General features: G+C 44.0%; 1 protein-coding gene across 1 annotated transcript; it reads left to right on the top strand.

Annotated features, from left to right (window-relative positions):
- Positions 1 to 1,559: 1,559 nt before the first annotated feature.
- Positions 1,560 to 7,226, top strand: LOC106575277 (SLIT and NTRK-like protein 1). Its single transcript, XM_014151703.3, has one exon. The coding sequence runs from the start codon at positions 2,614 to 2,616 to the stop codon at positions 4,711 to 4,713; it is 2,100 nt and encodes a 699-aa protein (XP_014007178.1). The 5' UTR covers positions 1,560 to 2,613; the 3' UTR covers positions 4,714 to 7,226.
- Positions 7,227 to 19,038: the final 11,812 nt, after the last annotated feature.

Genomic DNA, 19,038 nt, shown 5'->3' with positions numbered 1-19,038 from the left:
TAACAAGATCATGTTCTGCTGGCTAAGACACACTAAACATGAACCAAATGAGGACATAACCTTAACTTGACCAGCAAACACATACAGTTCAGTTTCCATTATGCCTTTAAAATGTCAGAGAAACAATCTATGGAAGCATCAGGAAATTAGCATAAAATGTTTTTAATTATCTTGATAAAGACTTCTTTAGAAATAGGAATCTGGGACTATATGTAATGTGTTACTGTGAAACCATACAGTTTTTTGTTGTTGTATGGACTACAATAGCACTGCCCATTACAGAGCTACTTTAGGCAAAAGTGGGCAATCTCTACTGTACATCTCCATATTTGTAAACAAAAGATGATCATTTGTGAGAGAGCCTCATTAGAATACCCTACATGAGAATGTGGCATTTGACCCTAGTTGAAAATATTGCTGGTTGCTTCTTTCCTTACAGCCTGGTGTCATAGACGAGACGTAAAGCAGGAAATGTTACATTTGATATGGTTACATAAGACAGAAGGTTACTTAAAGCCAAAATGAAAGTAGGGTGGTTGGTCGGGCTGGATTTGTTGGCGTATAACATGAACGTCTAGCAACCCCAAGGTTGAGTATTTGAATCTCATCACAAACAACTTTAGCATTTTAGCTATTTTGGGACAACTTAGCATGTTAGCTGACCCTTCCCCTAACATTAACCTTAATCCTATAACTTAACTCCAAACTCCTAACCTTAACCCTAACCCCTAGCCAAGCTAACATTAGCCACCTAGCTAAAATTAGTGTTAGACACCTTGCTAACGTTAGCCACAACAAATAGGAATTCGTAAAAATATCAAATGCTTTGCAAATGAGTAACATATTATATGAATTGTAACATATCATACAATTCATAAGATAACAAATGAATTGTAATTCACAACATATCATATGAAATGGATGATGGACATCCAAAAATGAATACATACCATAGGAAACGTAACAGATCATACTAACTGGAGTGTCCTGGATTTACATTTACTTTGTTAGGTCTACCCCTGAGCCCAGGTTTATCCTTAGCCATTGGCATGTGCTACCGTTTGAAACGCCACAGACACTGATGCATGTAGAATATGCAAAGTAATCAATAGGAGTTGTTGAGCCCAACCCTGTCAGAATCCCTCCGCTTTTGGACGTTATTTCTATTATGTCAGGGATGTGATGTCAATCTCATGACTCCAGTTATGTTGTCATTTTTGTTTTATCTATCAGATATGTAGAGCAGGCCTACCATATTAATAAAGCAAAACAAAACGACGATGTTCCATAAATCTAGTGCTACCAACAAGGTTGAGTTAGCCTATAACTGCAAGGTGTGATTTAACAATAGAATCGAAGCAGAGACTATGACAAAAATCCATAGCGAAAATTAGTTGACGGAAAGCACTTTTGCTTTTTAATTGCAATTTGTATTTTGCAATCCTCTTTGAAATCGTGACGTACAGTAGCCTATGTGCTTATAGTTTACATAGATACATTGTTTGTTGTAGTCAACTGAGAGCCGTATCATCTGGCTGGGTTGTTGCGTGTACGTTGTAGTCTATGTAGTTAATTATTTTACCGCATTCAACAGCGGTTCCTAGCAGAGAGAAAGTAACATTCACGCTGGAGGGCACTCGTATACTGGGCTTGATGCAATACACACACCAGAGATTATTAGTCTTCATAAAATACGCAAATTAATCATTAGATGAGGTTATAACCAACCCCCGATTTGGAAACGAGTTGTCTCCAATACGTTGGCAATGCGTTATGTCGTCTAGTCTACTTTTTTTTAAACAAAAAAACAAAAAATAGAAGCGGATCTAAAGCAAGGATTCAGCCTAAGCAGTAACATGAAATAAGGAACGTCCTTTGGAATCCATAACCTTGTTGGCTTTAGAATGGGAATATTATTGGTCCAAAAAAACTGAACAGATCAACAGCTTTTAGTGTGAACATTTTAACGCTTGCTAGTCCTCTATGTGGATAGATTTTTTTCAGCATTCCCTCAGACGATGGATTTTTTTCCATTGCAGCTCAGTAGAGGGTGTGAGATCTTTCTAAGAGCACCGGGCTAGAACGAGCACAGTCTCTGTGTAACCTCTTTGTGATTCAAAATTACCAAAGAAAAGCACTGGAAACAAACGCAAGGAAGACACCGAAAGGTGTGAGGAATGCGTTTTTTTTCTTCCAGTGGCAGTGTGATCAGCACTAAATACCCAGCGTCGGTGTGAATTCAGCACCGAGGGGAAAAGAACAGCACCGACTGCTACCGCAGCACGACGAGAAAATCACGGATTTATAAAATTTGCAAGGTCAGTCATTACCGAACAAAAGCCTAAAAATGTGTCAGATGCTATTGCGGTTTGTTGTTTTCAATTATTTTCATACCAGCAAAAGGATCCATTCGATCTGAGGCATTCTATATGGTCATTTTAAAGCTGGTCGCCTGGACACAACGGGCTAGAAGAGCATGGATATTATAAAGGACTGTCGTCTTTTCTTTTAGACCCGTCGGTCTATCTTTTTGGGGATAAACTGGACTAAAAACATTGATTCAACAGCTCGTTTTCATGTCTTGAAATCGGGGATGAATTGTTTGTATTGAAAATGCTGCTTTGGATTGTCTTGCTGAAGGCGGCTCTTTGTGTTGCTATTGGAAATGTTACAAGGGACATTTGTAAGGAGCAGATATGCTCCTGCAATGAGATTGAAGGCGATTTGCACATTGACTGCGAAAAAAGGAGCTTTACTAATCTGCACCATTTGACTGGTCCCAGTTCCCAGTTTTATCACTTGCTATTGCATGGGAATTCTTTATCCAGGCTTTTTCCCAATGAGTTTGCTAACTTTTACAATGCCGTAAGCTTGCATTTGGAAAACAACGGTTTGCATGACATTGTCCCTGGTGCTTTTCTGGGACTGCAGCTCGTGAAAAGGCTACACATAAATAATAACAAGATACGGTCATTTAGGAAGAGCACCTTTCTTGGTTTAGATGACTTGGAATATCTTCAGGCTGATTTTAATCTATTGAGAGACATTGACCCGGCCGTGTTCAGGGACTTAAATAAACTTGAAGTGTTAATTCTAAATGATAACCTCATCAGTGCACTACCTATAAATGTGTTTCAACACGTTCCCATCACCCACCTCGACCTGCGAGGGAACCGAATCAAAACGGTGCCTTATGAGGGAGTTCTCGAACAAATACCGGGCATTGCGGAGGTTTTATTGGAGGATAACCCCTGGGACTGCAACTGCGACCTGGTTTCCCTGAAGGAATGGCTGGAGAATATACCGCAGAACGCGCTTATCGGCCGGGTTATCTGCGAGGCTCCAACGCCACTGCAAGGGAACGACTTGAACGAGACATCGGAGATGGATCTGTGTCCTTCAATAAAAAGTGGTGCTGACGAGAGTTTAATTGCACCTCCTACCCAAGAGGAGACCTCTGTACCTGGGCCCGTTCCAACGCCTTATAAAGCTAGTGGTGATCCTGGGTCCCCAACCCCAGGGAATGGGCAAAAGGGACGCTCTAAATCACACTGGCAGTTGAAAACGAAGCCCACATCTATGACAGGTGTGAACGGGGAGAGAGAGCAGCTGCAGATTGTGCAGAACGCATCATGCCCTGTGCCATGCAGCTGCAAGCTCATTGGATCCAGGCAGGGGTTAGGGGTTAACTGCGAGGGCAAGAAGATAGAGAGCTTGGCTAACTTAAAACCCAAACCCCTCACTGCGCACGAATTAAACATGAGAGACAACAACGTCCATGCTATAAAAAAGAACCATCTTAACGGCTATTCAAGTCTGAATCTCCTTGATTTGGGTGGAAACAACATCAAATTGATAGACAACAGCACTTTTCAAAACCTCACCGAATTAAGATGGTTGTACATGGATAAGAATTACCTGGATACGCTCATTGCGGAAATGTTCATTGGACTTCAAAATCTGGAATATCTCAGTTTGGAATATAATGACATACAGCTGATACTAGCAGGTACATTCAGCCCTCTGCCTAATCTGCGAGTGCTTTTCCTCAACAATAACTTGCTGAAAGCGCTACCTGTGGATGCTTTCCTTGGAGTGTCTTTGTCGAAGATTAGCTTGCATAATAATTATTTCACATATCTCCCTGTCGCAGGGGTCTTAGATCAACTCAATTCGATCATACAAATTGATTTGCATGGGAACCCTTGGGATTGCTCGTGTAATATTGTCCCTTTCAAACAGTGGACGGAGAAACTGGGGGCAGATGTGATCGTTAGTGACCTCAAGTGTGAGTCCCCAGAAGAGTTCTGGAAAAGGGATTTCCGTCACGTGCGAAATGATCTGATGTGTCCCAAGTTGTATGACAAAGTCTACCCCACGTCTCTCTCCAAAAACAGCACTTTCACCGCAGACACGGGTACGCGCTCGAACTCCTATGTGGAGCCGAACAGGGTCTCCATCTCCGTACTAGTCCCTGGGCTACTACTGGTATTTGTCACGTCTGCGTTCACTGTTGTAGGGATGCTTGTCTTCATCTTGCGGAATCGCAAGAGATCAAAGCGGAGGGATGGTAATTCCTCTGCGTCAGAGATCAATTCCTTGCAGACAGTTTGCGACTCGTCTTATTGGCATAGCGGGCCTTACCATGCGGACGGGGGCGCGCAAAGAGGGTTTGACTGTAGCACCCATTTCTCCACAACAAATGATGCGTAAAACGACTATTGACAATAACACCTGGGATAGAAACAGACAGACAAATATACTGCGTTCTCTTGACACAATGGCAATTGAAGAAAAATAAACAAATGCTACGTTACGAAGCTTCTTCATTCGCTTTTTGTCGGAGATATACCATTTTTTTGTTTTGCTCCAGTTGACTGTGGTGCCAATGAGTCTTCTACAGAACCAACTGTAATATAGGTATAGACCCCCTCCCCGCCCCCCCTCCCTCCCAGTACAGCTATTTGCCGCAATCAGACTGACGATCTGAGAGAGAAGAATCGGGAAATTGTGCACGAGCGCATGAATGTAATGTAAATAACTGACTATCAGACCTGCATGATTTCGCATGGTTTCAACACACACTGGGGAACCATACCATAAGTAACGAAGAAGCCAACTCGACCCTTCTTCCATGTTGTCAATATGAATATATACAGTATATATATACATATAAAACTATATATGAATATATACAAAGTGCCATTTCTCTATTTTTTTGTGAACTGCGTTACAGGATTTGTATTTGTTGTTTTAAAACGGTAAAAAAAAAAAAAAAAACGGAAAAAGAACTCATTGGGACGGAAAAGAAGCTAAAAGCTGTCCATGCATGTTCTTTTTTGTTTGTTTTATCATTTGATTGTCGATAAATATCGGGGTTATTTATAATTGGTGCAGATCTCATCATATCTGCACATTCAGCTCTTTATGAATGTATAATGTGTTATTTTATGGTGTGCCAATTGTTGAATTTCAGATATTCGGGATGCAGATGAGCATGACCAATTAACGTCACTCAGCTGGTTATGCTGCAAGGTTAATGTAGCTAAAAACAGTTCGTGGTTTTGTGTGTTAATGACTATAGTCTGCTTTGAGGGAGAGGAGAAGGCTTTACCGAATTATATTGGGGGTTTTCTAACTGCATATTTTTTCAAACTTAAAATGTTTTCAATGGAAGTAATGGTATGTGCAGTTCCATCTATGTACAGAGCGCAGGTAGACTAAAATGCTTTTCTATGTAAAAAGTATTCCTCCACAAAGCGTAGGCTATGATTCACCTCCATTTATGTGAGCTTTTGTAAAGCCATCTATTGTGTCCAAATATGACAAATGGACTTACATTTTTTTTAACTAACGTGCTTAAAATAGATTGGGCAATGGTCAGTTTGCGTACAGTAAAAAAAAAAAAAAAAAAAAAAAACACGTCTTAGCAATGGACAGTATTAGTCTGATGCCATAGAGAAGACATGGCACGATCACCGCATTATTCTAGACGAGGAAACTCACGATGTCGCTGTTGGTGCATCTTCTCTGTTGGAGGGAGGGCTGAGGTATAGGAGTTTTGCAAGAGGGCGTTTTGGAATGGGAATTTTTATCTTGAAATGTTAATTAAATCGGGTATGAATGGGCAATGTTGCATTAAGAAACATATATATTCTTCAATATTAAAAGTGTTCAGCAGTTGGTCTGTTGCCCAGTGCTATGACATTTTACTGAGCGACTATAGTGATATCAAGATGATGATTACAGTGTACAATAACGGTTAGCATTAAACGTGATATTCTGATAATCCATTCAAATGTATCAATGTCACTGGTTCTGCAGTATCACGGTACAGATCATAGGATTGTGAAATGTTTTTGTTTTATATGAATACTCTGTAAATTCAAGCACTGAATTCGTTTTGTTCATACTGGTTTTTATTTTTCATTAGGATCAGGTCCATCAATGTGCCCACTGTTTTTAATTCTCTTATAAATAAGCATATGTGCAAGAGACCCCATTGCTACAATCCGTTTTGGAATAGTCTTGTCAATAAGGCATTACAAGTCAGACATGCACTGGCCTGCAGAAGGTTAAAGTGCTCAGAGCCAGTTCAATATCAAACATGTCTCAACCCTGTCTCATTCATCATTTATCTTAATACAGCAACAAACATTTTTTCCCAGGCCTTTTTAACACTGTGGACTGATAGACTATATGGTTATCTTTGTGACTGCATTAGCAGAACAATGTTCATTGTCGCGTGTCTGGGCTGTGTGTGTGTGTGTGTGTGTGTGTGTGTGTGTGTGTGTGTGTGTGTGTGTGTGTGTGTGTGTGTGTGTGTATGTATGCATTGAAATACTTAGAATTATTGATTAAATGTGTGTGCATGTGCACTAGTGTCTGTCTACATGTGTGTGTGTCTGTCTGTATGCTCACACACTCACACTCACACTCACACCCACCCCCCTTCACTAAATGTAACGAATCACATAGGCTGACCTCGGGGAGTATTATCTTAGCAGATCCTTGGCAACAACAGTGCTGTCAATCACTTCAGACTCCAGTCTGTTGGTGTATTGCTTTGAAGGGTAATTATCAGTGTCTACTGTGGAACATTTTACCACGGCTCATGAATTATTGGTCATATTTCAATGCTGTGTCCCGGAGTTACATTTATATGCTTTACTACATTTGACCTGCTTCTATTTTGTTAAATAAAATGTGGTTGAGGTTGAGTGAAATCTATGGGTTTCTAAGACATTTCATTCTTACCTGGGTTGAACTGAACCAATATTATTGGATATGTGTGTGCTAAATGTGCTTGTTTTGTTTCGGTAATAACCACTTGGTCTGTGCTGTCCATGGTGCGTACATGGATTGCTGTGCGATTGCGTTAGCAGGAAAATGCTATCGTAGCCAACTTATTTCAGCACCAGGGACAGCACATGTCTCTGCCAATGAGATAGCAGTTATATGGGGTGTTCAATGTACTCCGTGGTTTCATCTCTGAGGTAATGCAATGCTGTCCACAATTATACCTGTGTTTGGGTACATTCAAAACACAGAATATTATGTTGCTTCTGATGGCAGGAGTATGGTGCTTGCAACATCAGAGTTCAATAATGACCCCAACACTGACTTCCTCCTCATATCCTCATATGCAGTATTACATGATGTTTGACCAAAGCATTCACTGCTGTCAGTTTTTATCAAATGCAAGCCTTTGTTTTACTGTATAGCAATGCAAAGGTTCTGATCCTTTGTTCATTCGTGAAGTAGAGGCTTGCAGGTTATTTCAAGGTGAAATACACACAAACCGAATTCCTTGGAAAAGTCATTTAGATTTTTGATATCAACTACTGTCCAGTTATGTGCTGCAGTTTACAGATCAAAGCCTAACCTTACTGTGGATTTGCTCTCTGCAGTGATTTTTAGTTTAGCTATGAACCCCAGCTGTGCTCTGTACAGTTCTGACCAAAGCTTAATTTACTCTTGTTTTGCTCTCTGCAACCCCAGCAGGCTACACACACTTAACTGATCATCTCCCTGAGAAGCTGGCAGCTTGATGCAACACTCGCAGCATGGCACCCATCAACAGCACACCTCAGGAGTTTGGTTTCCCTATTACTCCCAATACTGGTGTAAATACCACAGCTGTTGTTGATCAGTATGACTGATCGGACCACCAAGTGCTGCCTGTGACCTAACCTCTTCAATTCTCAGCCTCCACGTATTGATTAGATCTATTGATTCGATCATTGACTTTGTTTTGAGCCGCACGGTGCACTATTGTTTCCATCCTTCAATGGCATAGAGGCTTTTGAAGCTTTTGTAATTTCTACCTGCTCAATATAATTTGTCTTGCCTTTGTCGGTGCTGTAACAATAGCACAAATTATATGATGTTGCATAGATACTGAAATAAGACATTTAGACTAAGATAGGGATCATCCTTCGCTGGCATGAAGGTTTTTGTAGACTTGTAAAATTGACTTTTGCCAAGTTGGTGCAGTAACTTTTGCCAAGTTGGTGCAGTAAGGGTTATGTAGTAGCCTGGAAGGAAGTAGGAAATGTAGACCAAGGTAGGTTGGATGTGAGAGACCTACTGCCCCCACCCCTCCAACCTGCCTCATTTCAATTTGCTGAAGCTTTCTTGGTTCTTGGTTCTGGCCCAAGGGAAACCTACCTCCATTGCTTTTTACAATTATCGGACTGGTCAAAGTGCTGATCGTAACTGGGCCAAGGTTAACATGTCTTATTGATGGAACCCATACACACACACAAATAGAAAGAAGGTATTACAATTTCATTTTAGATGGTAAAATGGTTCTCTGTAATTCTGTAATGTAGCAAGTAATACCACATATATAGCCAATTAGGTTGAGGGAGGAGAAATATGACTATTACTATGCTTGGATTTAGTTTTTCTTGATTGTTTTTCATGGATTCCAGGGCGTCTGGTAATCTCATGGCAAGCTTTCCTTTCACTGCCTTCTTTTGTACATGAAACCCTTGGCTTGTATTCACAAAGCATCTCACAGTAGCAGTGCTAATCTAGGATCAGGTATCCTCCTTCCATGTAATGTAAATCATTATGCTCTAAAAGGCAAAACTGATCCCAGATCAGCATTCCCACTCTGAGACACATTGGGAATATGGGTTGAGATCAGATCTGAGGACAATCCCTAGACTTCTCCAGGCAGATGGGAAAGTAAACTATGACACACAAAAGAATATATGGGCACAGAGAGCTGAAGGATTTCCTGTCTCAGTTGTGGTTTCATTGATTGTTTTCCATCTCCTTTCTCAGTGTTGGATATAGGCTGTTGTTAGAGCAGTCTGGTCATTGATGGCCAATGAATCAATGAATTGTTCAAAGAGGGCGTATTGATCACGCCACACACTCAGTGTGTGCTCATGGTGGTGGCAGGCAGTGAGAGAAGTACACCTGATCCCTCAATGCTACCCAAGCTGCATTTGTGTACTGTAAATGTCAGAGAAATTGTTTACTCTGACATACTAGTTGACAATGATGTTCTTTTGAGGTATCTGCTGGAAAATGGGCCTGTCTTAGCCATCTCTTATATTCTCCTCTCCTATTTAAAGTCATCATGTTTTCTCTCTATTCTTAGCCAACTAGTATCATGTATTCGGTCAGTGGCCTTCACTCGCTCGAGGACATTAACTGTCAGATCATGATTTCTTTTGAGTGTTGCTCAATGGACCTCCCAACATCTCCTCAAATATACATATTTATGTGGTTTTCGGTCCCTATTGAGGGGAGGATGTCAGTTGGTTCATTAGCAAACAACATGTTCATCTAGGTCTGGTTTGGATTCAATTAAACAGTATCTTTCTATTTACAAAAGAAACTCGTTCCATAGCTCCGAAAACTTACCTAGAATATTGTTGGAATGTTATTGAATGTTATGTCCTCAGAATGCTGAGAGAAGTAGACAAACAGGCGTTAGAGAAATGTTATCCCTAACCTTCAGTACCAGAGACATCATGGGAGCCAAAATACATTTTAGCAGAATGCTAGCTGGGTCAACAGATGCTGTGAGTGTTCTGCTTTGGGCTCATCCCAAGAACAATGGATTTTTATTCTCATCCATACACTATGAGAGGGATGAACGACAGCAGGGTACAAGCAGATTAGTAGGTTTTACATTCCCATGCTATTAAAACTGCAGCCAAATGTCTTTTTTTTTTGCGAGATAGATTTGTGAAATAGACCTAATGTCGGGAATACAAAGACAAAAATGTAAACGTTTCAAAGATGCAATTTACTCAGGATCAGGAAGTTGGCTATTATTAACTGAATAGAGGCTAGTTGTGTATGTTCACTGTAAGATACATAGTCATGTCTTTGGTAGGTTGAGGTCAATGTTGGAATCTAAATCCAAAGGCAAAGACAGAAACACCCTAAATGGATCCATATTTGCCTTGTGATGACTGTTTGAGGAGCATATAAAAGTGATTGTAAAGGCTCTCCTGCAGCAGAATGAACATTCCTGCAAAGTATGTCTTACTATTTCACGGTGCATTCATTCTGTGTTTGCTGAATTTTTAACAGTTCACTTACTGTAGGTGGATTTGGTCTTACATGGCATTTAATGTGAACACAATAGCATGTTGTCAACTATCAAACACTCTTCTGGGCCAGTCTGTTACTGCAGTGCCTGTGAGGTTCTTGATCGGTGCCTAAACATCACTCCCATGGCCTGGCCAATTTGCTCTGATCGCTTTCCCTGCCAAGCGTTTAAGGTGCATGGCCAAGGGCAAGTGGTATAGATTTTTACGTAGATTTGGGGAATTTGATGTGACATTGGAGTCAATACGACCTGGCCATTTGAAAATATATTGGAATGGCTTGGATTTGCAGAACTAGCCATGGAGCTAGAAGCCTCCAGGTTTACATTATATATAGCTCTACCCAACTGTAGCTCTTTTGACAGTGGGAACTAAGCTGTGGGAAGCTTATGTACATTTGAACATGGCTATTAATAGATTGAAAGAGTCATTTTGGTTTCACTGAGCAGACCACTGTCAGTGTAGAGGCTATGGCTAGACCTGGACAGGAGGTAGAGCATCAGTTAGCTGTGTCTAGCTGTAATACCCCCTGACAAATAATGAAAACAAGCTTTGAGCCGTGTCATCTAAGAAAAGGTGTGGGAGAGGAGCAGTGGTGGTCGGTGCCGTTTAAGATGAGGGAGGATGATTTTCTTTTTTTTTATGAGCATGGCCTTATTTCTATTACATCATATTGGATGACTGTCATTCATATTCCATTCACCCAGTTCAATGTAACAGCGATAGGTTTAGGCTACTACATGACACTCTAATTTTCCCTATACTCATGAGCCTGCTACAACCAAGCCTATGAATGAAAGATTATAACGTAGGTGCACACAGGTCAAGAGACAAATTTGATGTGATAGACAGTGACACATGGACAGACGGTAGCTTTCAAAACCACCCTGCTGTGTGCCTGCATCTATCTTATATAGGATGTAGTCATTAGTCCAACAGTTGCAAACAAGAGTTTGTATTGGACAAATTCAGGTAGGTTTATCCCCATTGTGTTCCGTTTGCTTCCGTTTAAGAAATGCTTCTCAACAGAATCGACGGAATGAACACACCCCTGATCACGGGTAAACACAATTCACTTTCATAGCAGCCACATTGTATTCCTTCTCGCATCTATGCACTCTCCTCCTCTCACATTCTCATGTGAACCTCAATTCACAACACATCAGCTGTATGTGACCAGGCAAAAAAATAAATAATTCCAAGCCAAACCGCTACACACAGCCCACATTGTTGTCACCATATTAGCTAAAGTAATATCATAGTCAGCAAAGCTAATAGAACTAAAGCATTAGTATACCTGATACAATCGTGTGGTAACGTTACAGTGTACAGTCAGTAAGCAGTTACACCGGTGGGCCCCGGTGGTAATATATTAGTAAAACTAAAAGCTTACCTTGACTTGGAAAACTTACAGTATTGTGTTGGATAGTCATAGCCAGCTAGCTAACATAGCGTTCCTCTGTTTAAGCCGGGTGTTTCAGTAGGCTAAACTAGCTAGCTGCATTTTCTAGCTAAGTAAGTGAAACTGAATTAAACAGACAATCTCTCTCTCTCTATTCCTCTCTTGCTTCTCCTTCATTTTGGAAGAAATTAATTTGTTCAAAACTGCTCAACTATTGTCTTTCTCTCTTGCTGAATCAACTACTCACTACATTTTATTCTCTGCAGTGGTAGCTAGCTGTAACTTATGTTTCAGTACTGGGTTCATTCTCTGATCCTTTGATTGGGTAGACAACATGTCAGTTCATCTTGCAAGAGCTCTGATAGTTTGGAGGACGTCCTCTGGAAGTTGTCATAATTACTGTGTAAGTCTATGGAAGGGGGTGAGAACCATGAGCCTCCTAGCTTTTGTATTGAAGTCAATGTACCCAGAGGAGGACAGAAGCTAACTGTCCTCCGGCTACACCATGGTGCTACCCTACATAGTGCTGTTGAGGCTACTGTAGACCTTATTTGAAAAATAGCGTGTTTTAATCAATTATTTGGTGATGTGAATATAGTTAGTATAGTCTTATCTAAAAATGATAACTTTTCCTTTTTTTAATTTATTTGTATTTTTATGAAATTCACTGAGGAGGATGGTCCTCCCCTTCCTCCACTGAGGAGCCTCCACTGGAGAGGAGGTCATGGTGGAATATGACTGAAGCAGTACTAAGGACAGCATAGTCCTGATTCAGTACAGTGCTAGCTATAGAAGAGCTAGCCACATTATCCCTGGATTTGATGTAGAGTCAAGCCACGTCTAATTGTAATGAATCGCAAAGACCTTGTCACCTGTCATCTCCCTGTAAAGGATAAGGCAATCCATGATCTGTCACTGTCCCTCTCTGATAGCTTGGTGATGAACGACTCAACGATGCCCCGTGAGCCTGCTAGCTGTGGCTGACTGCTGTACATCACACAGGAAGTCCCATGTGATCTATTTGTCCTAGGAATCACTCTGTGATCTCCTCCATAGGCGTTCCTGTTTATGTCATCCAAGGTGTAAACCAGCTGGTGGTTCTTTGCGTGTTAAAGATGAAATGATTCTAGCCTGTGGTGTTAGAAAAGACACAGTCGAAAAGAAAGAAAGAAAAGCAATGATCCTCCCACTCTCTCCTCTGTATATTCCGTCTGAGATGCTGCGGTGTGTCTCTAGGCCTCTCTCTGAGTCTCCCAAGAGTTTAATTTGTGGAGTTGTCTGCATCCAGCAGTGGTGTATGACAGCCTACGCATTTCTTTGCTTGCTGGCCTGCCTCCCTGCAGTACATCTCATTTTGTATGGATCTTCATACAGGATGTAGGCTATGTTGTTGTGTTCATTTTGTTTTTGCTGGATTTGGTCTTTCCGCGCCATTGTAAAGCTGTAGTATAGACAGGCTTTGAAAGAATGATGCACATCTGAAATGTGAGAAAGAAGAACGATATTGATTTCAAAGGGAACTGGGGATTGCGAAGCTACAGAAGGAAAATTACTCAAATACTGTTCATCTTAGATCTTGTGATTAAGAAATTTAACACAGAACAATTGCCTCATGATAATAAAATAGTTCTGTAGTGTATCAGCCCACAAAGCCTGCTGCACCAAGTGCCCTTGCTACAATGCTATTTCATAATAATTATCTTCCTCAATCTACTGTAACAGAACTATAACGATAGCTTACACATCAGGCATTGAAGTCCCATTACATAACAGCAAATGGGTGGAAGCCATACGCTGCATTCATAAATTAACTTGAATCATTTCTGCATGGCTTGAGAGAGTGCCATCGCACTCTGGCGCTGGTCATAAGCAGCCTGTTGAACTACCAGAGACATGAGTAAAAACTGCAGAAGGACATCTCAATTGGAATTGCATCAGTGCAATGATTGGGTATATTATGTGCTGTAATTGTGAATGAACTTTGGCTGTTAAGTTGTGTCTCACTTGACAGGGCAACTTTGCTGACCTTCTTGGCTGCTTAGGATACCCAGACAGCATGATCTCTATCCTCCAGGGTTTGGCTCATCCGTCACTCTCACTCTCACTCTCCTCCCTCCCTCCTTCTTTCTTGTTGTTTATTCCCTCACCCACTCCATCTCATATTCTCCATTCATCTTTCACTCTCCTCCATCTCTTTCTCCCCCTCTCCCCCCCACTCATCTCTCCTCCGTCTCTCTCTTCCCCTCTCTCCCCCACTCATCTCTCCTCCGTCGCTCTCTTCCCCTCTCTCCCCCACTCATCTCTCCTCCGTCTCTCTCTCCCCCCACTCATCTCTCATCCGTCTCTCTCTTCCACTCTCTCCCCCCACTCATCTCTCCTCTGTCTCTCTCTTCCCCTCTCATCTCTCCTCCATCTTTCTCTCTCCCCACTCATCTCTCCTCCGTCTCTCTCCCCCTCTGCCCCCCCCATTCATCTCTCATCCGTCTCTCTCCCCCTCTCTGCCCTTCCATTCATCTCTCCCCCCCACTCTCTTTCCCTTTCTCTCTACAACTTCTCTCTCCATCTCTATTAGCCTCCATCTCCCTCCCTCTCTAACCCCCTCTACCCCTCCATCTTCCATCTCTCTCTTTTCACATTGCTGCTAGAACCCTCAGGGTCAATTAAGCCTGTAGGTTGATGTACTGTATCTCCTCACTCTCTCTCTATACAGGCCCCCCTGCTTGCCTCCCCATGCCTCCCTGCCTCACACACAAGCCCCCACAGATCAGCCTGAGTGTTCCAGGGTCACAACCTAAATGCCCACCCATTGCTTCATCCAGCTCTCCCCTCACCATCCCATTCCCTCTCCCCTCATTCTCCCCTCCATCTCAGAATCCGTTGATTAATAGCATCCATGTTTCTGGATTAGGGCCGACAAAACAGACGACTGGTGTGAAAGCAGATCAAGCTTGTATTTATTAAGTTCATTCATTTGCTATTCTATTTTTGTCATTGCGTGATAATGACTGATCAGAGACAGAGAGGGGAGGGAAGGGGGTGTACAGCAGGGTTTGCATGCTGTCAAATAAAGCCTCAATCATCCCCTACAAATGGACATTTGACAGTATGACAGCAAGGGGCACAGGGGGCGACAGTTTGGCAGTACTTACGGGACCTTGGGTGGCGGCGGCGCAGAGTGGACCATAATGCATTGCTCTCACCTGCAGCAGCATGTGGACACTGGTGAACACACACACAACGACCATCAGCGTAATTACCGATGACAGAGACATAGCCCAGGGATACAGCCACACTCACGAAGACTTCCTGTTGTGTTTCAACTGCTGGCAATCTGCCGTCGCTACACACATTTAGTTATTCTCTTTTCCACCCAACTCACACACACACGGTGACACAGATCCATGGTCGTTGTTGCGGTCACCAGTCAGGTCCTTGCACATAATTGCACACAGGCGTGCACACACAAACACACGGAGGAACCATGACAGACCCATGAGTACAGACAGTATTTCTAGCGCCTACGTTTTGTATGACATTATGACATTTGAATCAGATGGTATTACAGGCAGTCAATTAGAACACACACATGAAGGCAGTCATGTGGAACATGCATGCACACACCAACACACAGGCGCGGACACATCACAAATGACCCCGTTTCTGCCCACAGGTGCAGGCACTGCCAAAAGTGTTTCCACGGTGTGCAGCTGGTGATGACATGGCTTTACATGCACCCAACCAGAACATATTCAATCTCACACACACATGAACTGCATGCACACATGCCTGCACACTATACACAACTCTGTCTGTAGATACACAAAGACACAAATATACACATATGACAGGGAGGGACAGAGTAAGAGAGAAGAGGTAGAGCAAGAGAGATAGAGAGAATGAGAAGAGAGAGAAGGGGAAGAGACAGAGAGAGAGAGAGAGAGAGAGAGAGAGAGAGAATAAGGAGAGAGGGAGAGAAGGGGAACAGAGAAAGAAGAAGAAAAGAGAGAGAAGGGGAAGAGAGAGAGAGAAGGGAAGAGAGAGAAGGGGAATAGAGAGGGAGAGGAGTAGAATAAGAGCATAATCACAGGACACAATGAAACAGAGAGAAAGAGGGACAGACAGACAGAACCAGCGACAGTGGGACAGAGACAGACAGATAGAACTAATGACAGTGGGATTGAGAGAGACACATAGAACCAGCGACAGAGGGATAGAGACAGACAGACAGAACCAGCGACTGTGGGATAGAGACAGACAGACAGAACCAGCGACAGTGGGATACAGACAGATACATAGGACGAGCGACAGTGGGATAGAGACAGACAGAATGAATTAGCAAAGGTGGGATAGAGACAGACAGATACAACCAATGAAAGTGGGATAGAGACAAAAAGATAGAACGAGCGACAATCGGATAGAGAAAAACTGATCCAGCGACAGAGTGATAGAGACAGACAGACAGAACGAGCGAAAGTGGGTTAGAGACAGACAGATAGACGGAGCAACAGTGGGATAGAGACAGACAGAAAGAACCAGTGACATTGGGATAGAGACAGACAGATTGTCAGAACTCACTAGTAGTGATGGGGTGAAGTCATGCGCAGTAGAACGTTTTATTTCCAAAATACCATACCCAGGCTGTCACGAATCCCACCGAAGGTGGCTCCCCTGCCTGCTCGGGCGGCGCTCGGCGGTCGTCGTCGCCGACCTACTAGCCGCCGCTGATCCTTTTTTCTTTTTCGTTTGGTTTGTCTTATTGGTTGCACCTGTTCCTCATTTGTCTTTTGATTTTGGTTATTTAAGCCGGGTTAGCCCGCCCAGTGTTGTGCGGGATTATTTAGCGTCAGGTTGTGTTTTGTATTTGGATGTGCTGGCGATCTACTACTGTTCTATTTTCATGCATGCTGTGCACCTGTTGTTTGGGCACTTTGCATTTTTCACGCCCGTTGTGTTGGCGTCGATCGTGTTGTGTTTTTATTGAATAAACACACAGTTCCTCACCTCTGCTCTCTGCGCCTGACTCCTACCACCACTCCTAGCAACGACTGACAGAATCCCGCACCAGCTATGGAGTCAGCAGGAGCAGCCTCCCCTCCTCTCCCATCGATGGAGGAACGGGTCCTTCACCATACCACCATCCTCCACCGAATCGGCTCAGCGATGGAGCAGATGATGGAGAGGATGGACCGATGGGAGAGGAGTGGCCTCCCTACCGCATCCCCAGCACCAACTCCTCCTCCACCATCTACCCCTCCACCGACGTCCGGACCCGGAGCCCTACGCCTGGCTCTCCCCAGGGAGTACGATGGAGCGGCGGCGGGGTGCCAGGGGTTCCTGCTACAGTTGGATTTGTACCTGGCTACCGTTCATCCAGCTCCCTCCGGAGAGGAGAGCGTAAGCGTCCTCGTCTCCTGCTTAACGGGACGTGCCCTGGAGTGGGCCAACGCAGTGTGGTACGGCCCAGACTCGGCAAGGGATCACTACCCTGAGTTCACCCGCCGGTTCCGGGCCGTGTTCGACCACCCAGCAGAAGGCCGGGCGGCGGGTGAAAGGCTGTTCCACCTGCGTCAGGAGACGAGGAGCGCACAGGACTTTGCTCTGGAGTTCCGGACCTTGGCTGCTGGAGCGGGGTGGAACGACAGGGCCCTGATGGACCACTATCAGTGTAGCCTCCGGGAGGACGTCCGCCGTGAGCTAGCCTGTCGGGACACTACCCTGTCGCTAGACGAACTAATCGACATGTCCATTCGTCTTGACAATCTGCTGGCTGCGCGCGGGCGTCCAGACGGGGCCCTGTTGGTTCCACCTCCAGGTCCTCCAGCTCCCATTCCTATGGAGCTAGGGGGGGCCGCGTCCAGGGGAACCGGAGGAGGAGGCTCCCCTTGTATCCAGTGTGGTCGGAGAGGACACTGGGGGAGCTCCTCTGGGAATCGGGATGGCAGGCGGAGCACTCCTCGTCCATCTCAGGTGAGTAAGCACCAACCTCACCCAGAGCTCCCTGTTGGTCACATGTTCGTTTTAGTAACTTTCCCCTTGTTTTCTCCCTCTTTCCAGCATAAGGCGCTAGTCGATTCAGGCGCAGCTGGAAACTTTATGGATCGTGGACTCGCATTAAGGCTAGGGATTCCCCTGGTGTCATTGGACCAACCTTTCCCCGTGCACTCCTTAGATAGCAGACCATTAGGGTCAGGACTGGTCAGGGAGGCCACGGTGCCACTGGACATGGTAACACAGGGGGATCATGGGGAACGGATTAGTCTCTTCCTCATTGATTCTCCTGCGTTTCCGGTGGTGCTGGGGATTCCCTGGCTGGCCAATCACAATCCCAATATTTCGTGGAGACAGGGGGCTCTCTGAGGGTGGTCAGAGGAGTGCTCAGGCAGGTGTAAGGGAGTTTCCATTGGTGCGACGACGGTGGAGAGTCCAGACCAGGTTTCCACTGTGCGCATTCCCTCAGAATATGCCGATTTGGCTATCGCCTTCTGTAAAAAGAGGGCGACCGATTACCACCTCATCGACGAGGGGATTGCGTGATAAATCTCCAGGAAAACGCTGCACTTCCCAGGAGTCACGTGTACCCATTGTCACAGGAGGAGACGTTGGCTATGGAGACATATGTCACGGAATCTCTGAGACAGGGGTATATTCGGCCCTCCATGTCACCCCTCGAGTTTCTTTTTCGTGAAGAAAAAGGATGGAGGGTTGCGTCCGTGCATTGATTATCGAGGTCTAAATTCCATCACAGTAGGGTTCAGTTACCCACTACCTCTCATCGCTACGGCGGTGGAATAATTTCACGGCGCGCGTTTTTTCACGAAACTGGACCTCAGGAGCGCATATAATCTGGTGCGTATCCGGGGAGGAGACGAGTGGAAAACCGCATTTAGTACCACATCGGGCCACTATGAGTACCTCGTCATGCCGTACGGGTTAAAGAATGCTCCAGCCGTCTTTCAATCCTTTGTTGACGAGATTCTCAGGGACCTGCACGGACAGGGGGTGGTGGTGTATATTGACGACATCTTGATTTATTCCGCCACCCGCGCCGCGCATGTCTCC

This window comes from Salmo salar, chromosome 17, assembly GCF_965601325.2.
Source record: "Salmo salar chromosome 17, fSalSal1, whole genome shotgun sequence".
NCBI lineage: Eukaryota > Metazoa > Chordata > Actinopteri > Salmoniformes > Salmonidae > Salmo > Salmo salar.
This window is presented reverse-complemented; position numbering and strand designations above follow the sequence as displayed.

Coding starts and splice junctions, on each gene's coding strand:
- LOC106575277 (XM_014151703.3), top strand. CDS start 2,614: ATGCTGCTTTGGATTGTCTTGCTGAAGGCGGCTCTTTGTGTTGCTATT.